Source organism: Equus asinus, chromosome 11 (genome assembly GCF_041296235.1).
Source record: "Equus asinus isolate D_3611 breed Donkey chromosome 11, EquAss-T2T_v2, whole genome shotgun sequence".
Classification (NCBI taxonomy): domain Eukaryota; kingdom Metazoa; phylum Chordata; class Mammalia; order Perissodactyla; family Equidae; genus Equus; species Equus asinus.
The window spans coordinates 8,015,698-8,040,790 of NC_091800.1; the positions used below are offsets into that span (position 1 = coordinate 8,015,698).

At 41.1% G+C, this 25,093-nt stretch overlaps 1 protein-coding gene across 5 annotated transcripts in view; it reads left to right on the forward strand.

Moving 5' to 3' along the window:
• The window catches only part of LOC106832434 (phospholipid-transporting ATPase IB), a 588,664-nt gene that overhangs the window by 419,598 nt on the left and 143,973 nt on the right, over positions 1 to 25,093 (forward strand). For all 5 annotated transcript variants that reach the window (XM_044777414.2, XM_070520415.1, XM_070520416.1 and 2 more), the window contains 3 exons: positions 16,030 to 16,091; positions 16,642 to 16,698; positions 18,091 to 18,198. In XM_044777414.2, coding sequence (XP_044633349.1) covers positions 16,030 to 16,091; positions 16,642 to 16,698; positions 18,091 to 18,198 — 227 coding nt within the window. The remainder of the gene's footprint in view (positions 1 to 16,029; positions 16,092 to 16,641; positions 16,699 to 18,090; positions 18,199 to 25,093) is intronic.

Sequence of the window (25,093 nt, forward strand, 5' to 3'; positions counted from 1 at the left end):
ATACTAAGAATTCTAAGCTTAATTTTTAATAACTATTTGAGTCGAGGATCTTGAAGAAAAGCACTGTACTGTAGTGAAACATTGATGCCTCTTGTCCATGAGTTTGAAATTTTCTGTTAATTGCTTGGGCCTTCCTTTTCCAAACCTCACATACCTGTATGCAGAGTACCTCAAATCTTGTAAAAGTTTCATCTTCCACCTAGTTTTCTGAAGTAGTCGCCTTTCTTTGACACACTTTTCAAGCAAACTTGTAAAGTTTATTTGCAGACTGATTCTCCCAACTGGTTTTAGTCTTCCCTGGAGCTCGAAGAGGGTCTGTGGGAAATGTGGCCTCTCTGTGTTTGCTCACACTTCTTCATAGATCCGAAACGTTGTCCCTTCAAGAGACATATCTTTTAGCTTCAGAAAACAAAAATGTATTACTAGAATGCTACTCTTTAATCCCTCTCAAATAGTAATAATCCCCCTGGGAAAAATTACCCCAAATGTTGACTAGACAGGAGCTTTTATTGTTCAGAGAACCAAAGAATATGGAGTTTCCAAGCTTCTTTGTTTCTCTGTCAATGTGTTTTGTGATTCAAACAGAAATGACTCATCCTCGCTGGTATTCTTTAACCTGTTAAATACTGATAGTGAGAGAAAGTGCACGCAGAGCCAATTTATTAGACCCTATGACCTGTTCTTTCAATTTCATTACACCTTCTTTGCCTTCAAGAGTCCCGAAGTCTCTAAGTCAGAAAATCAAGTTTTCTACTTCTAGCCCCACCTCAAAAGGGAGATTCTAGTGGAATCATTTTCTTTTTTCATAGTGGATTTAATTTATTTTGGAATGGTTTTGTAAGTAACAGTTTATAAATATAAGAGTGTCGTATGTAGTTTTGTCTTAGAGGCTGTGACAATTTGGTGATAGAAGCAGCCCTCTGTATCAGGATGCACTGATGATGGGGAGCAATGTCAGTGAGCGTAAGAATGGTTTTGGCAATTGTCTTCTTCTCCCTGAGCCTAGCCTTTCGTAGGTAGGAAGAGACAGCAGATAGCCGGGGCTGACCACAAGCACTCTCTCTAGCCTCCTACCCTTTTTTTCCAGACATCGCACTGTGATCCTGACTCCAAAGTGCTCACTGTTGGACTATCAGAAGTTTTACAAGATGATCATTTACTTGCCTGTTTCCAAAGGAACTAATATAGCCCCATTTTGCAGTAGAGACAATGTTTTTCTAATCCTGGGGTTATGACTATGTGCTTTGAGATTGCAGCTTGAGGTTTATGGTGGAATTACTATAGTTTACCTAGATTCCATTAGGTAAATCCATTCAATGACCTAATGTGTTCTATATTTAAAAGGAGACAGACTCCCAACCGTTACTAGTCTACCTAAGAGATATCACCAAGTAAACTACAAGTTAGCTTCTGCCACCCATATCTGCTTTCCTCAAATTTCGCAATTTGCCTAGCAGCAAGCCAATAGGATGATTTTTTTCCAGTTTTTGTTATTATCACCATCATCTTTAATGTCATTATTTCATTATATTTATTGAGCCTTCAGCATAGAGATTTTTTTTTAGTTGTGTTGGAAACATTAACCTATTGAATGAAACTGTTTAAGTTGAAATAAACTGCAAATATTAAGCGTATTTGGCATCGAACAACAGAAGGCCATTGGCGTTCTAGTTCATTAGTTGACTTCCTCTAACAAATTGAATGAATATTTTAGAATTAATTTTTAAATTCTCACTATTAGTACAGAGCAAAAATGATTGCATTATTGCTCATTAAACTCATTCATATGATATTTATTGTCCAAGACACTATGGTAGATTCTAAGGGTGACAAGTAAGAGAACCAATGTGGGTCTTACCTTCAGAGAATCTGTAGTCTGGTCAGGGAGATTAGATTCCCACATGGATAATTCTAGAACAAGTTAGAAAATAACTGTCTCAAATAAAATACAGGTAAAGTGCTATTGTATTTCAGAGGGCTAAGAGAGAAACACCTGTCATTTGGGAGTCTTAATGGAGGTAACATTTAGGCTTTGCCTGAAAGTCCAAGTGGGATTGAGATGTGTAGAAGTGGAGGGAAGAGCCAAGCAAAATGGGGGACTTTAGGGCAGGTGTGGAAGGTGGTCAGAATTTCAGTCCTTGAAGGGAGTAAGACGGGGAAAAGATGGAGAAGGTCAGTGAAAGCTGGGTTGTAGAGGGCTCCGACCCTGAGCTTAAGAAACTGCAACTTCCTTGTTTAGGCACTGAAGAGTCAGCATAGAATTTAGATCAAGGAGGGTATTGATCAGAGCAGTTTGGGGAAATGACTCTATCACGTCTTGTAGGATGAATGGTAAAAGGAGAACTGGTGGCAAGAATCTGGTTCTGTCTCTGGGTGTCCAGGGGAGAGCTTCAGGAGGTTAAACCCAGGAAGTAGGAATATGTTTTGAGAAGAACTTATTTATTCAGCAAAATCATGGCATATCTGTGATGTGCCAGACACAGAGAGTGCAATAGACATCGTGCCCTCTGGGGCCTTACATAAGGTCAGGTTGATGATCAGGAATTACATATGTAATTGCTAATTATCAGCATGCTGCCAGGCTGCGCATGGAGCTTATAATACAGGGACACAACCTGGTCTAGTGGATCAAGGAAGAGTCTTCTCCAAGGAAGTGATATTTAGGTTCTTGAAAGATACGAGTAGAGGGTGATCAAGTGGGGCAGGAGAGGTGTGGGTTTAGGTGGCGAGAAAGAGCATTCCTGGCCCAGAATAAGCAAGCACACAGGACCTGTGCTGCCCATCACCTGAAGAGGCCATGCGCGGTATCTCCCAATGGGGAGGCCTTGGATTCTAGACTTTGTTCAACCTCTGATGAGCATTTCAGGACACTGAGCATCCCTGGCCCTGGGCAGTAAATGTTGGTACCCTCCTCTCCCTCTTTGCCCATCCTTGTGCCACCATAAATCAAAACACATCTGCACACATTCCCCACATCTCCTCTCAGCTCAGCGACAGCACCCCTGGTTGAGACAGCTACGGCAGAGAAGTTAGGTGAGGTAAGATCACTAAAACCCAGGTGGGGACGTTTTCTCAGTGAAGGGTTCGAGGAAGGAGAGCTACATGATGGCGTTTGCCTCGGAATAAGATATGACTACTATGTAGAGAAACACATAAGGTTTGTCAAGAGCATGGGGTATATTTGGGGGAGTCGGGCACGGGGAGTCACTGGTAGAAATCAGGAAAGATTGCAAATTTGAGAAGACCAATATGGCCGCTGATTGAATTACTTATTTATATATGCTGATTTACTGTTCTAAATATAAATGAGTTCTTGTTACACTTTGAATTGCCATTTAGAAGAATGTATTTACCTCACCCCCAAAGAGGCATAGGGACATGACTCCAATTTGAGATAAACTGGGGCACTTTCAAAGCTTGGGGACCCTGATCTATCTGAAGAGCGCCCGAGGCCTCCCTCCACCCCCAGATCCTGCCCACACTCAGAGCCCTAAGGGTGGTTTTCCCTGACCAGAGACTAGGGTCCCTCGAGTAGCTTCATTTCATTGTTTCGCACTGTGTGGATTATATCACAAAGATAGTGAATTTTACTAGGAAATTCTCTCCACTCTCCACAGAGAGAGGCTTAGGTACAAGATCAGTGCTATTCACTGTGGGCATATAATTGTTGGGGAGAAATATTTTTGAGAAGGTGTGAGCACGTTGTTCATTCCTTAGAAAGCTTCCAAGAATTTTGCTTTGCTTATTTTTGAGTGGTTTTGGATAGACTTTTCAAAGCTCTCCTTTGCTGATGGAGTTTGTGATGATTCATTTCAAGTTTCAAAATAAATTTTTCCACTCAAGCAGTTCAGTAAATCAGATTTCTTCCAACCATCACAACCTTATGCTTACTCCCATGGCCTGCCTGCAGCTCCCACCCTTTGATCTGAAAGATGACTCTAGGTTAAAACTAGAGATGTCACCTTTGCAGGGACTGAAATTCATCAAGAGCCTTGGTGTCAGGCCACACTCAGGTTTTCCACTGGTCTATCTAGTCTGCATATTTGAGCAACCCTCCTTGAAGTGGAATGTGGTTATTGGCAAAAGGACGTAAAATCAGTTTTGATTTTAATAAAGGAAATTTTCAGATTTTTCTTGATGCATTTTAAGAGGGAGGTGATGGGAAAGAAAATATACTTAGCAGCAGAGAAAAATTTCTAAAAAAATTTGTTCTCAATGCCTCACAGACCACACCCTGGAAACCATTCCCACCCCTTTTCAGAAGAAAAAAATACCGTATGGATACTTACTGTATTTTTACTAATTAAGCAACAGAGTCTTTCAACATTTTTGGAGAAGGCTATTTTATACTTTTTAATAAATGTACTACTGTAAGATCAGGTTTTTTTATAAACTGAAATAATAGTGTACGTATATAGAATGAAAAGTAGCGTGCTTCTCTCTGCCTGTGGCATTATTGGGTGATTTTAGCTTGAACTACTTATGACCTATACCTGTTACTGTAAATCTGGCTATTTTATATCATGTAAATCCTGATGACTTGCATCGTTTCACATTAAGCTAAGTTTGGGCAAGACTGCCATTGTTCTCTGAGATTGAACTTCTTAAACTCATTCATTAAAGAGAAAAAAGATAAACAAGTATGTTCCCTCTGCCGGACCAGTCCTAGTTTCTGGGCATGCAGTAGTGTACAGAACAGGCAAGTCCTTGCCCTCACGGCACTTACACCTAGAGAAGGCAGGATGGAACAAGAAGTGTTACGAAAGAGGACGGTCACAGTCAAATAGAATGTATTCTGAGAAAAGCTAACCTGGTCCCGGCTTTAAGAATTGCTTCATGGAGGATGTGACAACAGAGTTGAAGGTGAGTAGGAGTGAGCTAGGTAAAGAGTAGAGAAGAAAGGGTTTCAGGTTGTGGGAATAACGTGGAGTGAGAGGGTGTGATTCCAAGTGAATGAAGGCATATGTGGATGGAGGATCGGGGGGCAAGGTTGTAAGACACAGATTGCCTTGTGATTGTAAGGATGGAGACAAAGAGATCAGACCTTTCCGGGCCTTTTGGGACTAGCGAGCCCTTTGTAGTGTAAGTTTAGTGGAAGCCATTGATAAGTTATAAGCAGAGAGCCATGTATCTGATTTATTTTAATGTAACCACACTGGCGAGGATGATTGTTGAGTCCAGTTGGTTGGCTGGTGCGTGGTCTGGGGTAGTGACAGCAGCAGTGGGTGGATTAAAGAGCTGCCTACTTAGGAGGGAGAGCTGGAAGGACCCAGTACTGCATCAGTTAATACTTCCCTGATCTGCCTGATTGTTCTATGTCCTGCACCTGTTAGGAGAGTGTGCTGTTCCAGTTACGTAGTTTACCAACAAAATACTATATTTTAAAATAAGGTATGTGAAACAATAAGCCAACATTTTGTTCCCCTTTAAAAGTTGCTGACCATACTGTGTACAGATTTTAAAAGATCTAAAATAAATGAAAAAGATCCAGAGATAAACATTAAATGCTAAATGGGACAGAAAAGGGGAATAGTACCTCCACGGGGCCTCTGCCATCTGGAAGCTCCTGCTGAGAGGACAGGGTGGCGTGGAGGACATTCATAAAACCCTGAAGCATATGAATGAAGGAAATGGAACTTGGTCACTAAAAACTGGAAAGACACAACACTCTGGAAGCTTTGTAGATTTACACAAATGAAACTACAGCTTATAAATCTAAATAACTGGTTACCAACTCCATTGTTGTAATACACTTAAAATAAAACCAGGTTTTCAAATTCAAACTGTTTTTCCCCGTTTCAGTTTGTTTCACGCACACTGAGCTGGCAAGGTAAAGCTCTGCTGCTGCTCTGCCTTACTTCTCTGTAGCCTTGTTCTCTGGAAACACAGATTGGGTTGGTAGGGCCACTGTTTTCATTCAGTTAAATATTTTGTATGTTTCAATGTCTCTTTTAGTAGACTCTATGTTAAATGTATTTTAAACAGTAGGGTTTGGTTTAATGTTGTAAGAAATGCAAGCCAGAGTCCCCAAATTTCACCCTTATAACTTTATCAGGAAGTCGAATCACAGTGTATTAGCCAAGGTGGGAATAGCTGTTGCAATAAACGACCCCAAATCTCAGCGCTTAACCCAGTGAAGGCGTATTTCTTGCTCATGACCCCATCAAAGGGAGGAATGCATTGTTGGTGAGTGTACTGACTATTTTCTTATTTTCTGTATTCTGATGCTCTGGCATTTGAGTCCTGATCCTGGAGAGACTGCCCCTCCCAGGGCTAGCTAATGCCTAGAGAGAGCAAACAACCCTGCTGCAAGCTTGTCTTTGATATAAAGACCAACCAGTCTAGAGCCACACCCCCAACCATCTCCTTCATCAAACTCTCACACACTAAGCCAATATCCCCCGTGCCCTAAATCACCCTGAGGCCAGGTACCAGATAACTAGGGATCACCCTATAACCCAGAGCCTGTTGGAATTATTCAAACTATCCAATCCTAAGCTCACACAGCATCCCTACCCTGCCTTGCCCACTCTGTCCTGTGAAAACCCAATAAAGGCTCTGGACCATGCTCTCTCCTCTCCCCTTCTGCCTCCTGGCTGACCCTGCTGCTTCTCTTTGTGGTCCTGCATAACGTCCCACTTCTCCTGTTTCCAGGGATCTGTGAGCATAAACTTCTTGCTTCATGACAGTCATTCCCATGTCTGCGTATCTTACCATACTTGATTAAAACACACCCTGGGTCCATTTCATACAGCAGGGCTCCGTTTAGTACATAGGCCCCTGAGTTCACCCATAGCCTGAACACTAGGAGGGGAGAGAGCTGGGAGAAGGATTGCTTGCTCTTAACCATTTCTGGCAGGAATCGGTCCATGTCTTTGGCTCATGTCTGATTGGCAAGAACTAGTCACGGGGCCCCACCTGGGTACACAGGGCTGGGGAATGTCATTTATCTGTGCACCCAAAAATAAGAAAGGAGTCTGTGGTCTCACTAGGTGGCTGTTTGACATTGGCCAAGTTTACTTTCCGTCATTTTTACTTTCTTTTTGCAATCTATTTTTAGTAAACAAAAGTGAAAAAAGAAAAAGATTGAAATTTGAGTTTCATATCCTTAACTTTATCCGTCAGAAATGGGAGTAGAAAGGAGAAAATCCAGCAAGAGGCTTATATAACCAGGAACTTAACCCAGGACTGGTTGTGAATGCAATTATAATCACTAACACTTGTATAAACTCTACCTTTTATAAACTCTCTCCAGTATTTTATACCACTCTTTATGGAGAAAGGAAAAAATAAATTTTCTCTTCATGAATACATCGTGTTGGAAGCAGAGAGAATAGTTTGAATTACAGTACAGGCATTTGAGCAGGTTGAGTTCTAAGAGCTTATTTGTAAATTAGTTATTTGAAACGTGGAATACATTTTCCCTCTTGATATTACTCTCATAGTAGCTGGTTGGCAGCGTAGCTCGTCTGAACCTCTGGAGTCTTCAGAGGCCCAGAGAGTGAGTTGGGGAAAAGAGACCTTGGTAATATTCTGGATCAGAATTTTCTGCTCTGAACTAGTGCTGCTGAAAGTTCCTGAAGCAAAAGTGTGGGAGAGGGAAAGCAGGAGAAACTTGGCATCTGCTCTCCAACCAAAATTCTTGGCAAATGCCTTGATGTCAAGGGAATGGTGCCACTTCCACCCTAATCTCTCTGTGGAGTGAGGTGCCTGTGGTGTTCAATTCAGGTGTTCCATGGCTTCTTACTACATTAAAGATACACATCTAGATGCACCCCATCTGTTTTCTTGATTATTAAACCCTGTCTTTCCTGACCGTACAGTACTATGCTATAACTTTGTCTTCAAATTTTGCTTTTTGTGAGAGCCATTTCTGAATACATTTTTGTGGTTTCGCTGGATAATGAGGTAATGTTTTTAACAAGCATTTAATTGAAATGACTTCTTTATGAAATGTCATCAGCCTAGCCCTTTGGAATATTGTAAAGTAAGTTCCTTGATCATTCATCATTCTGTTTAGAGAATGAGACATACGTTTCTTACAAATTGTGGGTTTTCCCACAGATACTTTCAAAGAGGTTTTTGCATATAACATTTTTGGGCTGCCACTACTAATGTGGAGGGCCCATTTGGTTTTGTCTCAGCTGTTCACCATAGTCTGTTTTAGTGACTGTGTTTCTAAACCGCATTTGGCTAATCCTGCTTTATGTTGGTCCCTGAATCCAACCAGATTTTGCAGATAATCTAAGTCTGCAAGAACAGGCTGATCTGCTGCTGTGGGTTGGTGGATTCTGAAGCCATAGCATTATATTGGCCTCTAGGAGAATGCGCTGGCTGTTCAGGACAGTGTTTCTAGCTCTGTCATTTTGTAGCACTTTGGATGTATAGTAGGCACACCATCATTATATTAGGTTTTACATCATATGTAGCCACAGTCAGATCATTCTAAATGTGACTCAGTGTTTTATCAAACAAAGCAGATGGGGAATTTTTCCTGCTCTTTCAGGTTCTTTACTGTGTGGAAATCCTCCCCTGGACTTTTGGGACAGGCTACACCCTCCTTTCTCATTTCAGCTCTCATCTGGATGAATCTGATCTTGATTTGCAAAAGGCTAACTGAACTCAGATCGTTCAGTTAAAGGCCAGCTGTTGTGATGCAATAGGCAGCTTAATCCTTCTTACCTCTCCCCTTGCTCTGTTATGCCTTTGTGTGCTAATGATGGGTTTCTGTTGGGAAAGTGCTCAGCAGCCTGCTGGGTAAGGTGGGAAAACAAAGCTTTGGTGAGATCACATCTCTCCACATGCACTTGTGATGGAGCTCTTTTATAGGGACCTTTTTAAAGCCTTGCATGGTTTGGCTGCTGCTGACCTCAGGTCTGGCACAAACCACCGTGGTCCCACCCCCATCTCCTGCAGCTCGTCGTTCCGTCCCGCCCGACGGGGCAGGTGTCTACCTCCTTGCCTCTGCGGACTGCTCTTTAATGCCTGATTGTCCTTTCCCCTCTCACCGCCCCCTTCCTCCCAAAGATCCATCTACACTACCCCATCCTGCTTTGAACTACTGTTCTTACTATTGTCTACACAGAGGGAGTTTAAATAACGTTCTGAAGGTTGGCCTGGGGAGCCCAACTACTCGCCTTGGTTTGGGGATTATTTTTCCCCTATCAAAAAAAAAATCAGCTGAGATTCTAAATATCTAACTAAAATAGAAACAGCCATATTACAGGAAAGATGTTTTCTTGAGTATGGTAACGGAATCACACCAGTTCTAAGATTAAGCAAAGTGGGAAGAAATAATTTGTCAGCAACATGCTTCAGGAATAAACTGGACAATCGAAATGGGCTTTTCTAGCCTCAAATTCTCAGCAAGCTGTAGGTTATTAATGTGTTCATCCTCCAACGATTTCTTAGGAAGTCTGCTCTGTTCTTCAGGGGTATGTTACTGGCAAGTTTTAACAAGGAATGATGCCCACAGGCATTTGCCTTTAAAACAGTTGAAATATAACCTGTAAGAGAAAAGCTATTGCATGGGAATTTCCCCAGCACAGTGTACAGAGAGATGATTGTGACTTGTTTAGAGGATGCTTTATCTTCAGAGGCTCTTGGCATGTCCCAGAATCTCAAGTTGGTTTGGGAGTTTCTGCTCCAAGGAATAAATTATTTCCAGATGGTATTAGTTTTGACTGGGGCAGGAGATACTCTTTCCTATGCAGAAAACTGAAATGCAATGTTGAGTTACCCTTCCAAAATGATGAACTGAAATTTTAGGTTTATCCTGTCTTCACAAATAGTTGCTTTCAGTGTATTCAAATTACCTCAAGTGTAAACATTTTTTGTGATGCCAGTAGCATTTTACTATCATCACAAGTTAAAAATCAATCCATTATAAAGCTCTAGGAGCTACAGTTGGAAATGTCCTTTAGGTTTCCCTATCTATTTCTTCTGTCCGTGCCGCGTCCCCAGTCTAATGTTCATAGTCTTAAGGGTCTCCATGAGGTGCTCTCTTCATTTTAAGTGAGCTCTCAGTCCCATAGATAAAGAGTTTGCCCCCTTTTAAAGGCCATCAAGCGTTGTGAATTTCATCACTTTGTACTAAAGCCTCTCGCTGTTTCTCGGTGCTGGTCGTGTAAACACTTAGGTCCCACCACATGCTCTCCTGCAGTCTTAGCCTGACTGGAGAGAACGGGGCTCTCTTCATACATGAGGCACTCTTACTTCAGGATGTGTTCTCTGTACTTCTTCCAGCTCATCTTTTTTCTTTCCTCGAGTGCTGTGTTTCTCAGACTGGGTGATTTTGCCCCCAGGGAATGTTTGGCAATGTCTGGAGACATTTTTAGTTGTCACATCCAGGGTGTGGGTACTACTGACCTCTAGTGGGTAGGGGCCAAGGATGGTGCCAGACATCCTACAATGCACAGGACAGTCCCCCACATCAAAGAATTATCTGGAAAAATGTCAGTAGTGGTGAGGTTGAGAAACTCTGGACTAATGAAATGCCCACGTTAACTCAGAGTGAAAGCTCAGGTCTCAGGGGCTTCCTGCTGCTCCCCGGATTTGTGCACTTTTTATGTATATTTCCTTCTGTAGTACAGAATTTCTGTCACATCAATCTAACTTTCTGTCCACTTTAGTTCTCTCCGAGAAAGTTCTTTCCCGTTAGGTGTTGGTATTTCAAAAGAGTACTTCCTAATCTAATTATTTTTCCCCTTGAAGTTGTTTCCCCTTTTATTCTTTAGAGATCATTTTTCTAACTCAATTAATGAAAGCAAACTCATTTACAACATTTACAGTTTCTTACTAACTGTGTGACCTTTTGCATATGATTTAACTTCTCTTTGCTGCCCCAGTTTCCTCCTCTGAAATATGCAGATAATACTACTATTTCATATCATCTGGATTGATATGAAGACTCTTCATACTCTTCAACTCTGGGGGCTTGGAGTCCTACCGGAATATTACATGTATTAGTTTTATATGTCTTAGAGAATTTTGTATGTTAGTAAGTACGCTAATGTATGGAAAGTGGTTAGAGCAGTGCCTGTCATGTAGTGAGTAACATGTTATCTATTTTCGATGTGGAATTTATGTTGTCTAACAATTTTCTGTTTATTGTGTGTACATCCATAAAATATGAAACACATTCTAAACCCTCCATATTAGACAAATGCTTTGTATATTTATTTCTTTTAGTATATGAATCAACCAAGATTTGAAATATTGGCTTTAAAAGGAAACTCAAAAAGTTGTCAAATCAAATTGTAAACTTTGATTTTCAACTTAGTCTCCTACCTCTTCCAACTCTTCCATCTGATCAGAGTTTTCTCTAGACCCCGTTAGAGCCGAATGAACTTCAGGGCACTCAGACCACTGCTCTTCTCAATTAAAGTGCCTGTCCTCCGTTCACGAACACGTGGGATGAGGCTGAGACTGGGAACTACATCCTAAGCTCAATCAAATGGGAGGAAGATCCGAAGATCTCAAGTTTCTCCCATTAAATACCTTGAGCTGATTGAGCACCTAAGAATGTGGACCTTAGAATCTTGGAATTGTCTATCTGAAAGGAACCATAGTGATAATTGAATCATCATCCTCTGCATCTGATAGGAAACCCCCTTTTATCGATGTGGAAACTGGGACTCAGAACCTAAAATTTTAGAAGTCTAAATAGTGGCAGAGCTGGAAGAGGAGAGCAGGGCTGGAACAAGGGCTTCTCACTCATTCCTGGGGTTTTTTCTAGTAACCCAACTCCTTCTCTCCACCTCATACTTCTAAATATCCTTTTGTTTCCATTTTGCATAGCATCACACTTTATCTGTTCTTCCTTCATGGATTTAACATATTGATCACTTCTTACCAAGTTTTCCTGCGCTACTCTTTTCCTAACTATTCCTGGATTAATGTGACCAGAACCAGTGTTCTCCATCTCAAGTAAATGATACCACTGTTTCCCTAATTACTCGGGGAAAAAAACCTTGAAATTACCCTTGATTCCTCATGTTCTTTTCCACCCCACATCCAAATCATAAACAAATGCTATCATCTCTACCTTCAAAATATGTGCCAGTTTCTATCACCTGTTTCCACCTCCAACATAACCACTATGGCCTGGAATAGATTGTCCAACAGAACTTTCTGTGATGATGGAGACGTTCTGTATCTGTTCTGTCCAATACAATAGTACTAACCACATGTGGCTATTAAGCATTTGAAATGTGACTAAGTGTGACTGAGGAACTGATTTTTTTTAAATAACAGCTTTATTGATATATAATTTACATACAATACAATTCATCCATTTAAAGTGTACAATTCCATGGTTTTTAATATATTCACATAGTTGTGCAACTATCACCTTAATCAATGTTTGAGCATTTTCATTGCCCCCAAAAGAAACCCCATACGTTCTAGCAATCACTCCTCATTTCCTCCAAAGTATCATCACCTCCTGGCAATCACTAATCTATTTTCTGTCTCTATAGATTTGCCTATTCTGAACATTCATACAAGTAAAATCATACAATATATGGCCTTTTGTGACTGGCTTCTTTCACTTAGCATAAGATTTCCAAAGTTCATCCATGTTATAGCATACATCAGTACTTTGTTCCTCTTTATTACTCACTAATATTCTATTGTAGAGATATACCACATTTTATCCATTCACTAGCTGATGGACATTTGGCTGTTGTGAATAATGCTACTGTGAACATTCATGTACAAGTTTTTCTATGTTTCATTCATATATTTTTATTTCTCTAGAGTATGTACCTAGGAATGGAATTGCTGGGTCATATGGTAATTATACACAACCTTTGAGGAACTTCCTCACAGTTTTCCAAAGTGGCTGTATCATTTTACTTTCCCACCAGCAGTATATGAGGGTTATCATTTTACCACATACTTGCCACCTCTTATTATTATCTCTCTTTTTTTTTTAGATTTTTTTAATTTTTTCCTTTTTCTCCCCAAAGCCCCCTGGTACATAGTTGTGTATTCTTCGTTGTGGGTTCTTCTAGTTGTGGCATGTGGGACGCTGCCTCAGCGTGGTCTGATGAGCAGTGCCATGTCCGCGCCCAGGATTCGAACTAACGAAACACTGGGCCGCCTGCAGCAGAGCGTGCGAACTTAACCACTCGGCCACGGGGCCAGCCCCCAATTATCTCTCTTTTTTATTATAGCCGCCCTAGTGGCTCAATGATATCTCATTGTGGTTTTGATTTTATATTTCCTTGATGGCTAATGTTGAACATCTCTGCATGCACTCATTTGTACATCTTGTTCGGAAAAGTGTCTATTCATATCCTTTGGCTGTTTTTAAATTGTTATTTATCTTTTTATTGTTGAGTTGTAAGAGTTCTTTATATATCTAAATATAAGTTCTTTATCAAATATTTGAAAGTGCTTTCTCCATCCTGCAAGTTGTCTTTTCCCTTTCTTGCTGGTGTCCTTTGAAGCACAAAGTTTCTAATTTCGATGAAATCTAGCTGATCCATCTTTTTCTTTTGTCACTGTGCTTTTGCTGTCATATCTAAGAAACCATTGCCAAATAAGGCCGTGAAGATTTACCCCGTTTTATCTTAATAAGTTTTGTAGTTTTAGTTCTATGATCCATTTTAAGTGTGCTATTCAGAGGCATTAGTTACATTCAGAATGTTGTGCAGCCATCACCATTATCTATTCCAAAATTTTTTCATCACCCAAAACTGAAACTCTGTACACATTAGGCAATAACTCCTCATTTTTCCCCTCCTCCCCAGGACTTGGCAAGAACTAAATTTTTTGTTTTATTTTGATTAATTTAAATATAAACAACTGCGGCAGCTAGTGGCTACCACATTGGACACAGCTCTACACACCACCAGCATCGCCCTCCTGGATGTATTTCCAAACTGGCATTGCATTTGTTATTACTCCATTCTTGGTTGTCCAAGATTTATTCTTCCATAAAAGCTGGACTATTCCCTTAAGAGCATAACTCGTACCATTTCACTCTGCTCAGAATCCTCCTGTGGTTTTCTAGCACAATTAGCCAAGAAATCCAAACTCCTCACCATGGCCTACGTTAATTTGCCCCTGTAACTGAGCACTCTCCCAGTGTTTCCAGCCAAAATGGTCTTTGTGATGGTCTTTGAGCTTATCAATGCTGTCTATATTCAGACTGTTGGCAATTCCTCTTCTCTCTGCCTGGAATGATCTCGCTCTAGATAATCATGTAGCTCATTCCCTCATACTGTTCAGATCTGCTCAAATGTTACCTTCCCAAAAAGACTTTTTCTGAACTCCCTATCTAAAACAACAGCCCCTGTCACTCTCGATTCCATTACCCTGCCTTATATTTCTTTGTAGCGTTTATTACACCTGACATTTTACTGTGTATCTGTTTGTGTATTTATGTTCTGCTTCCCCAGCTATAAATGTGAGCTCCTGAAGACAGGGTCTTTGCCTCCCTGGTTCCCATAGTAGTACCTGGCATACAGTAGACTTTAAATAAATACTTGTTGAGTAAATGACAGAATAATGTTACCACTTTCAAGACTATAATCTCTGTTAGAATCAAAGGAATGGTCTCCTGTCTAATCTCAAGTGTTTTTGATTGAGGCATACTTTTAAAAGTGTTGCATTTATCAATTTTAGGACCAGTTACTGAAAAGTGAACCCCCACAGTTTTGAAGAACTGTTTGCTAATACGTCAATGTGTTGCTTTCTTGAGGTTAATTTAGCCTCTCTCTTACTTTTTCAACTTTTTCTCTGCTTCCTTTTAATGAAGTCCTGCCTAAGCTTCTAGTCTCTCTCCACCACCTCTCCCCTAGGCTTTGAGGTCATTCCTTTTTAAGTCAGTGGCCATATCTCTCTCTGTTCTCCTGGGATGAAGGAAACCCTCAGATTAGGTCTGTACCTAATGCAGCCCATGATGTTGCTTGGTGGGTTAATCTTTCCTCATCCACAAATTTACCTATCTAGAATCAGGAGAAAGGGCATGCCGTGGAGCTGGATCCAGGGCCACGCAATTTCCATATTGTGCCTGTGAAGCTACTTGATCATTACAGTGTTTCAGAAAACTAAACAGATCTTGATTCTTTAATAAGAGTTGGAATCTTCAACAAGCACATGGATAAATTGGCGAGCCCAAATATGTGTGCATAGCAGTTATTGGGTTGGAAATTTGAACACAAAAATCCCTATACACTTGGCCTATAGGACACAGATCTAAATCTGAGTATAAAAGAGAATAAAAGGAGATTGGCCGTATCATCCGAAGAAACCATCCTGATCTTAAAACAGGCTTTGACCCCTCTGGATAAAAACCAGATTTTTCACAGCAGGCTAGCTGACATGAATTAGACAATTCTATTAGAGTGCCGCCTTAGTGATTGTTATATATGTTGTAATAGTCATCCATAACAAAGAAAAAAGTGGAAAAGACATGAAAATTAAAGCTTCAAAATCCTAGTTGTATTTTCCAGACGTCTCTCATTGGATTGTCTGCATTCCCCAAATTTATAGACTCCAGAAGTTCATGTAGTTGCATTTCAGAACATGAGTAGTGAATACCCTCCAAAATTCTGAGTTCAATAATTATGAATTGATTTTGTATTCCGGTAGACATCTTCTTTTATTGGCCTATAATTTCAATTTAGCAAAAACTAAAAATGAGTAGTAAATGAACACTTGGAAAAGGACTCATACTGACATTAATAAAGAGATAAGATGTTTTTATTCTATCCCTTTTTTTTAACCCAACAAAGGGAGATTTTAATCTTTATAAAAAAGTAAATTTCAATGCAGATCAAGTGTTTGGTTGTTTGGTTTGTTGGAAAGCTAACTTTGTTCATTTGCTTCATTTGCAGAAAATGTAAGATGGAAAAAATTCAGAGTTAGAAAGAGAAGGCATTAGAATCACAGATGACGCAATTTTCGAAATTCCCTTGTATTTTGATAAGCGTTCCTAAAGTTCTGTTTTTATGTTCTGAATAACATAGATTTCAGTGCTCTGTTCCAGAAGTTAAAAGTAACTTCTTTGTCTTTTAGATACTGTGTTGGCCAATGGTCATGCCACAGACTACTTATTTGTTGGAAATATTGTTTACACGGTAAGTTTCTCTCTGTTTCTTGAACCGTTCTTAAGTGGCCTGTGTGTAGGTTCTGCCTCTGGAAATTCTTTATGTGAGGCCTTCCTCATTACTATTTGTTTTAAATCTTTAAACTGTATGTTATAGATTTCTTAAAGCTCAGAATGGTTGTGAAATCTTACCTCATTTTTTAGAGAAGATCGTGCAGAGTCAAGATTTCTGGACAAGTGATTAACAGATTTCCTCATTCTGCAAATGACCATTTCAGATCTCCTGTGAAAAAACAGTGCTGAAGGAGGTCATTTTCCCCAAAGCCTCCGAGCTAAGAAAAGGGCAAAAGAAACTATTACTTGTGAGAAGATAGTCACTAAAATGAGCTTTTCTTGAAGTAAACCTGCCTGTATATGCCCTAAAACTAACCCCTAGAGAATTAGCTCCCAAGATGGCACTTTCCATGCACAGCTGCCCTGGGGGCAGTGCCTCTAGAGGGGAGCCTTGGGATTTTTCCTGGGAAGTAAAAATAACTCACTGAGGATAATATGTTTTCCCAAATTCCTCTTTCTTTTCACAGTATGTCGTTGTGACTGTTTGTCTGAAAGCTGGTTTGGAAACTACAGCTTGGACTAGAGTAAGTTTTCTCTAGAATTGTTTCTCTCCAGTATAGGTATTTTTTTATGGTTTGATAATCATTTTAAGCCTTGGGAAAACAGTGTGCAATATCTAGCTATCTTATTTTAAGTTTTGCATATTTAAAATTGTGTTTTGATCTTTATCAGGGCAAATTTGCAATCCAAAGTTTCCTGAGGATGCATTTGCTTGACACTTAATACAGATCTAAGCTATTAACAGTCATTTCATTTCAAATGTATATGCACCTTGTCAAAGAAAAAATACACACAGAAAATACAGAACCACAAAAAGGAGAATTAGAATTTCCTTAATTTTACCCCCAAAAGATAGTTACTGTTAACTCTTTGCTGTATCATCTTCCAAACTTTGTTCTCTGTGTTTATTTTTTAATAAGGTAATGCATTACAGAACAGATAGTTTTGTAATCTTTTTCACTTAAAAATATATCGTGAACATTTTCCACACCTTAAAATATACTTCTATATGATTCTTGTTCATGATTAAAGAGTATTAACTTCTATCGTTATCCCCAACTTTAGACGCTTTGATTATTTCCAACATTTGGGGATTATGACCAATGTTTCATGTCTTCTGTCACTGCTATTTAAATAGGCTCCGAATTCTGTGCTGAGAAAATGGGGGAGGGGTGGGAGATTAACGTGGAAGCGGGGATTTGTTAAGGGACAAGGGAAATTGACCCACCTGAGAGGTGATGCTGGCTTAGCCTGGATGTTTGAGGAGGAGGTGGTGAGAAGGGCGCAGATTCTGGATGTACTTTTTTTAAAAAGCTAACAGAACTTGCTGATGAATGAGATTATGGAGTGTGGAAGAAGGCAAGAAGGCAAGGATCATCACATTAAGAGGACAAAGGAGAAAAAATTTACAACTCAGTAGATTCTTAAAGGGTGTTGTTAAGATATCTATTCCAGATTTTTTAATATCCAGATTTTTTAAAAGTTCTTTGGAAAATGAAAAGAACAATCAAAGTCTCAAAATGATAAATAAAAACATCTTGTTCATTTGGTCTGTTCAGTGCTCTCTTACTAGATTAATGAGACCTTGTTTTATACAACTCCAAATTGGAGCAAACACTGGTGAGGAATGGAGAGAGCCTGCCAAAAGTATGGGATGGATCTGGAGGAAGGTCAGCTGTAGCAGCAAAAGCACTTTCATCTTCAGAGGAGTTCAGGGCCACTGGTTACTTGAATTCATTGTTCAAAATTTGGAGACAAGAAAATTAGAAAGATGGAACTCTCCAATAACTGATGAGTTGTCGAAATCTTTCCATAAAGAAAGGCAGCTTGGACACAGGGATTCTGTGGCCGATGGCGTTCAGTGGCTCTCCCGTGCCAGCAGAGAAGCCCTGCCTGAGCGTGTGTTTTCTTTGCAGTTCAGTCATCTGGCTGTCTGGGGAAGCATGCTGATCTGGTTGGTGTTTTTTGGCATCTACTCAACCATCTGGCCTACCATTCCCATTGCTCCAGATATGAAAGGACAGGTCAGTGCTGGTCATTGTAAGTGGACTCTCCGTGTCTCATGACAGCAATGCTTTTCTGTGTGTGGGCTTTCCATGTCTTATGACAATGATGAACTTCAGGAGAGGTTGATATTGCCTGCTTCCATCAAAATTTATCAGGAGCAAAACAAACCAAATGAAAGCACCTGGAAGAGATTGTCCAATTCATAGAAATGGCATTTGAAATTTTAGCTATCGTGAAAACTGTTGACTTGAATCCTCTGACTTACCCTGCTTGTCCACGTTTCCACAATGTTGATTACACACAGTTCTGATGCGTACAGGTCATGGCCCTTGGAAAACTGGAGATATTTTGAATTATTCATAATCTAATGATTATGTTGATTATACTTTTGATGTTCAGTGTATATTATACTCTGATGAGTTGATAATTAGTCACCTGTGAAAGATAAATCTAACGACTCTGTTAACCAGGTCATTAATTAATCAGAATATCTCATTGTTCATCTCTTTAACTGGAGAGGCTGAGATTCAAGACCTTTATACTCATTTGAATTTTTGTAATATTTTCTTCTTTATTATCTTTGTCCAGTGTTTGAGATTGAGCCATCAAAAGTGACAAAGTGGATCTTAGAATCCCACAGTATTGGGTCTGGAGAAAAGCATGGCAATCCTGTGGTCCAAACCTCCTCAATTTAGAAATGAAACTGTTCAGACCCAGATCCCCCAGGTCCATCTCACAGACCACAGCCAGCACTGCCCTGAGACCCTGACAAGGGGCCGCCTCAGTTCCTTTGCTTTAGAGGCCTCTGCATTGGCCATCCCTGGCTGGATATGTTTCCTTTCACAGAGTAAGAAGCCCATGGTGCACAAAGCGAGCACCCCACTTCTAGTCCATTCCTTGGCTTCCCAGGACGCTGAGTTTCCTTCCCAGACAGCCAAAAGCCCACTTCCCAGGTCTGCCTGGTTCTCTGCCCAGATCCAGGCCAGAGTGCGCACCCCCGGGTCCAAGGGACAGCTATTTGCAAGGGATGTGCCCTGGGTCCATTGGTATATCCACCCACATTTGCATGAAGATGCTTGTGCTGTGGGACAGAACTAAGTATGGAAAGAGAAGGACTGTGAGTTGGGGACTTCTACTGGTGTTTCTGCCCTGGGATATGTATTTTAGGGGCAGGCCTGTGCATGGCACATCTGGCTGCCATCTTTGCCTCACTTACTCTGCAGAAATGTACCGAAATTCCTGGGTCTACCCAAGTTTGGATACATGTCCAGCAGCTATTTCACCTGAAATAATCCAGGGTGGCATTGCTTACCTTTTTTACTTGGCGGACAGTCAGCTGATAGACCCCAGGCTGTCTGGGACCTTCTGTAAGTGTGGGTGCTGAGTGGGACAGAAATATCCTACACAAGTAAGCTCATGTGTCCCCTAATGCATCTTTGCTCTCTGTAAGGAACCAGGGCAAACACGTAACACACTGTTTAGTTCTTTGCCAAATCCAGGTGAAAGAGGAAATTATAAGAACCGAGAAGATTGTTGTGTAGCAAAATAAGTGTTTCCCAACAAAGATACTTTGTACATTCAAAGAAATCGGTTATATTTTAAAGCAGTGTGATTCATCCCCCAAAAAACAAATCAGGGAAAGTATTCACTACACTGAGGATCATTTGGTAAGGTGTTGGTGCCTAGAATGTCTGCTTTGTGTTCTCTTCCTTCTGATTAAGGGTGAGTATGGTCTGATGAATATTTCCTGCAGGGTATTTTCTGGTTCAGGACAATAAAAGGGACTGCAGCTGATTGCTGTAGACAGTTTCCTGAATTAGAGGAGAATGACAGCTGCCTGGATGGGGTCAGTTGATATGTGACTGGCCGACAAAGCCTGTTCCTTTGAAAGCCCCTCCCAGTGCCCCCACAAAGAGATGCCCTAGTGAGCACCCTCTGTATGCATTTGTATCAGTAATTTCAGTTCACATGTGCACAAATTAGGCGGGTTGCCGACTCTCACTCCCATCAAAAGGCTGACTTTCAAAGCGCCAAGGGACCACGTTTGCCACGCAGTCACTAACATGCCACATTTTCACTATCCAAGTCGCGTGCTGGTCTGTGTGGTTAATGGTGTCATTTCCATAGTTGGGGACTTTCTGAAGAAATTCAATGAACTATTCCTACCATCCAAAAGCAAAGAAATTGTAATACTAAATCACTATATAATATTATTTCACTTTGGTATAAAAGCTTTTTCTTTTTTACTTAAACCATCTTGTTTTAACTTTTTTTTCTCCCCAAAGCCCCGCCACATAGTTGTATATCCTAGTTGTAAGTCACTCTAGTTCTTCTACGTGAGATGCTGTCACAGCATGGCTGGATGAGTGGTGTGTCGGTCCACACCCAGGATCCGAGCTGGCAAACCCAGTCCGCTGAAGTGGAGTATGCGAACTTAACCACTTGGCCATGGGCCAGCCCTTCATTTTAACTTTTTTGTTGGTTGGTTTGTTTCCACGAGGCAAATGATGTTGTTTTGAAATCAAACATAGCTGGCTGAGACTGAGGTTTTCGTTAGACATTGACTGAGATGATGAATGTACTTTTCATGTCACAGGACTTCTGAGTGGGTAATGGCCATCTTTTAAAGAGCTGTTTGTCGTCTCTAGTCTTTCTCAGGCAGGGAGCTCTTAGTGGGGACAAGGTGTCAGAAAACAACGTCAGAGTCAACTTTAATACTCTTTCTCCTGGTTTCTGCTGCCCAATGGTTTGTTCATTTTTTGAAAAGTGGCAGAGAAGTATTAAAAAATATTTCAACACTTTTGAACAGTCGTTTGGGTGGAGAGTGGCTAAAACTAGACTGAAGTCTCAGAAAGGCTTTCTGCTGCCTCCAGAGGAATCACATGCTGTCATAAAGAAAGACGGGAACTGGGCTCAGGTGTAGGCAGAAACAGGAGTTGGCTCTCTTGGGGACTATTGAAAATATGCCCACGCCGCGTGCCTCCCTTTGGTTCTGGCTGGTGTTATGGATTGACTGGGGCCCCCTCAAATTCCTTTGTGGAAGCCCTAATCCTCAGTGTCATGGTATTTGGATGCAGGGCCTGTGGGAGGTGATTAGGTCGTGAATGCGATTAGTACCCTTATAGGAAGAGGCCAGAGAGCTAGCTGACTTGTGTTCTGCCGTGTGAGGACACAGTGCGAAGGTGAACACCTGCGCCTCGGAAGGGGGCCTCGCCAGGACCCGGCCTTGCTGGCCTCCTGATCTCAGACCTTCAGCCTCCAGAACGCAGAAATAAATTTCTGTTGTTGATAGCCACCCAGTCTGTGTTATTTTGTTCTGCCAGCCCGCGCTGACGAAGACAGGTGGGGAATGCTCAGAGTGGGAATACTCTGGGAAAAGACTGGTTTATTGTTATTATTATTACTGTTATTATTATTGTTATTGTTATTTTAAGAATGTTTCTAGTGACTTTTATAAACCATTTTTTGTAGTTCATGAAGCAGTAGGTTTCTGGCAAATGAACATGGTTTTTTTGAGCTCTAGAAATTAAACTAGTGTCTAATGGCAAACAGCATTTCTCACCCAGGAGCTGGAGATGGATTCAACACATGGAACATTCTGTCTATTCATAACATCTTAAACTGTTGAAAAGATGCATTGTTTCTGTGGGGGTTTCCCAAACTAATTTGATTAAATATTTCTTTGTCTTGTGCTTTATATTGGGAGTTTTTCTCACGAGGGAGAAGGCACATTTTCCCTGGAGGGCAAAGGAAAGGAAGGGCTGTAGAATTAGAGTTCTTTTCCACTGTCAAAGAGGCTTTATCTTCCCTAAAGCACCTCCTGATGTGGTACGTGAAACCCCACCAGACAATGAGCCAGGAAGTCCCAGTGGAAGTTTCTGAAATCAAAGCAGTCATCTCTGTGCTGCTTCTCCTGACAATATGCAACATTTGTGGGATTTTAAGGGGCACCCTGTTTTTCCATTTTTCTAGGCCCAAGTTTAGATCTAAAGTGAATTAAAACCTCAGGTGTGTCTGTCCTGGTTCATGCCAAAGTCCTCAACTAGGGAAAACAGGTGATGATGTTTTTCCACAGGGGACCATGTTTTTCTTTCTCCCAATAGCATAACCATGGGTTATAATCCTCTCCATAATGGGTCCCAGAGGCAGTGCTTAAAGGTGGAAAATGGCAAACTTCCTTTAGCCCAAAGTTGCCTGCTCGAGCAGAGCTTTGGATTAGAGAAATAGGAAAACTGGACCAGGAAGTGTGCTTATATTTTCTGCAGGTATTTCTCAAGGCTTTTTACTTTGGGAGTATCTGTGAGGATGCCTTCTTGTTTGACCTCTGTTTAAAGGTCAAGAGAGCTGCTCCTGCCAGCTTTGTAACCCTTGGTAAATCACAGCCTGCCTTAGTTTCCTTATCAGCAAAGTCGGAATGGTATTACCCACCCTAATTATCTCAGAGGAATGTGGTGCGGCTATAATAGGATAACCTATGGGAAATGTAAAACATACTTGCTCTTCTTTTTCCTGGACTGATCAATTATTTGTGAACTTTTGTAAATAGGAATATTGCGACTTAAACTCCCAATTGTTTTGGCCAATGAACTTTAACATTTTTTAGGTTCTAGAAGTGATATTTCTCAGTAAGGTCCGTTGACCACCTATGTCTGAATCGTCTGGGTTGTTTGCTAAAATGACAGCCTCCTCCCCAAAAGTACGTACTTACAATACGCATGTGCACACTCGCACGCACACACACACACTCTCTGAATCTGAATCTCTGGGTGTGGGGCCCCAGCCTCTGAATTTTAATAAATCTCCCGACTATTCCTCCTTTTAAAGCTTGAACCGCTGTTCTAAAATACCTAAAATAGTATTCTATTACAATGTTTGAGCCAGTGCTGGGTATCAAAGGAGAAGATGGTATACTTCAAATATTCACAGCTGACTGACTTCTCATGCGCTTGGTTATGTAAGACACAGCAGGTAGTGCCAGTGACTGCTTGAAGGCATCTAGCTTTCTAAATAGAGGCTTATACCGAAAGACATTACATCGTTCACCATGGAAAAATACTCCTCACCAACTGTGGTGCTTTTCCTTTAAAGTTCTTTTCATGGCTAGTAAAAGAGAGAAACCTTTCACTTCAAAGCCTGCAGACTGCGAACTCTGGCTGCAGTGCCAAGTCCAGGCTCCAGCCAGTTTCTGGCAAATGACAGGCTTTTTTTACCCTAAACACAGGGAATGGGTTTACTTTTGAGTTTTATATACACACTTGTGTATACACAATGCAAACCCCAAGGAACTGAAAGTAAACAAAAGGAGGAATGGTTGCTGTTTGCCATCCTTGAATCAAAGCAATTAATTACTCATCTTCCCTAGGTAATTGCCGTCTCCTGGACTTTGCAGCCTAGTAAGATCTCAGGCCCAGGTATTTTCCACATGAAGTGTTAAAAGAGGAGTTCTGTTTGCAAGTTTCATGTGCCCTAGGAGGTAAGCCGAGAAGTAGGGTCAGCGATTGTGTCCCTCACCATCATTGCTCAGTGGCAGTTCCAGAACATCTCTGTAGGACAGGGCCACCTGAAGGCCAGGAGAGGACTTGTCCTCAGGTTAACTTCCATGATGTGGGGACATGGTTGGTTGTCCCCAGCATCCGTACTCCTTTGCCCTTTCCTAAGGGGGCCCAGTTTGCATCCACATGCTATGCCTTGTGCAAGAGGCCCAGCACCTTAGGAGAGCTATTTCCACCCGTAACTCCGGGAGAGCTTGATCCCAACCCCCATGCTATTGCGAGTGGTTTAGAAACCCTGACGGAGACACCAGGAGACATTCGTGGGGGGGCTTTCTGAGATAGAAGCGTGTTTGCTCCTGAAAGAAGTCCATCAAAGAGATGGCCTTCTCATGTGCATGATGTAGTTGCTACTGAGATGCTTGGAATTGTGCAACCACAAGGAGGGAAGCACGTCCAGAATCCTACTGCGGCTGTGAAAGGTGCAATAGAAAGACAAAGAAACAAGGAAAGTCTCTTATGTAGTTGTCGAGACACCAAATGAAGCCATGCTTGAAGCCCACCCCTGGCGTGGGCTCTCGAGGGACCGGCCTGTGCGCATCCTGCCTGTCCTTTGTGAGGAGCAGGTGCCTAAGAAATGCTCTTCACCCGCCTGTAGATGTTAGGATGTTTCTTTTCAATTCAAAAGTATGTGGTCAACCAGGAAAATAGGTGATTTGAAAAAACAGGCTTAAGGCTAACATCGCATGTTATACTCTACTCGAAGTTAGGTGCTGGTAGATTTTTTTAAAGATTTGGTGAATAAGTACTTTAGTGTTGCAATTATTAGTGTTTTAGGTAATAACATCCCAGAAGCACCTAATATGAATATTGTAAGCTTATTGGAATTATCTTTAATACAGCAGTATTAAATAAAGTAGGTCCTATGTTCCTCAAATAATGTATTTCAGAAGCCTGTGCCTGGCTAGTGAGAGAAGTGGCCAACCTCATGAGGTAGGAAGTCCCGTCAGTAGAGACTTGCCTCTTGGTTTGAAATAACTTTTTGGCATCTTCTTTGTAAAGTTTTCTTGTGTATTGAACTCGGCCAAGTAATTTGTTGAAGTTCAATTTACATTTTGGCTTTTAAACGTGTACATTTTGTATAATAATAAGACTGACTAACAAGAAGGAACAGGCCGTGTTTCTGGATGACATAATTATCTGAACAAAAAGCAACAGGAGCAAAATTAGGAGGGCACGGACTTCCTGGTTCCTCACGGATCTCTCGTCACCCGTCCAGGGTGCCCCATTCCTCTGTGTTTGGCACCCGCACTCATTCCTGTGGGAGGCAAGCACTAGAACCGAAAAGAATTAAAACCATGACAAAAAATTCCCCATTGATAAAGAAAAGAAAAATCAGAAACATTCACTTGATCAGGGATAG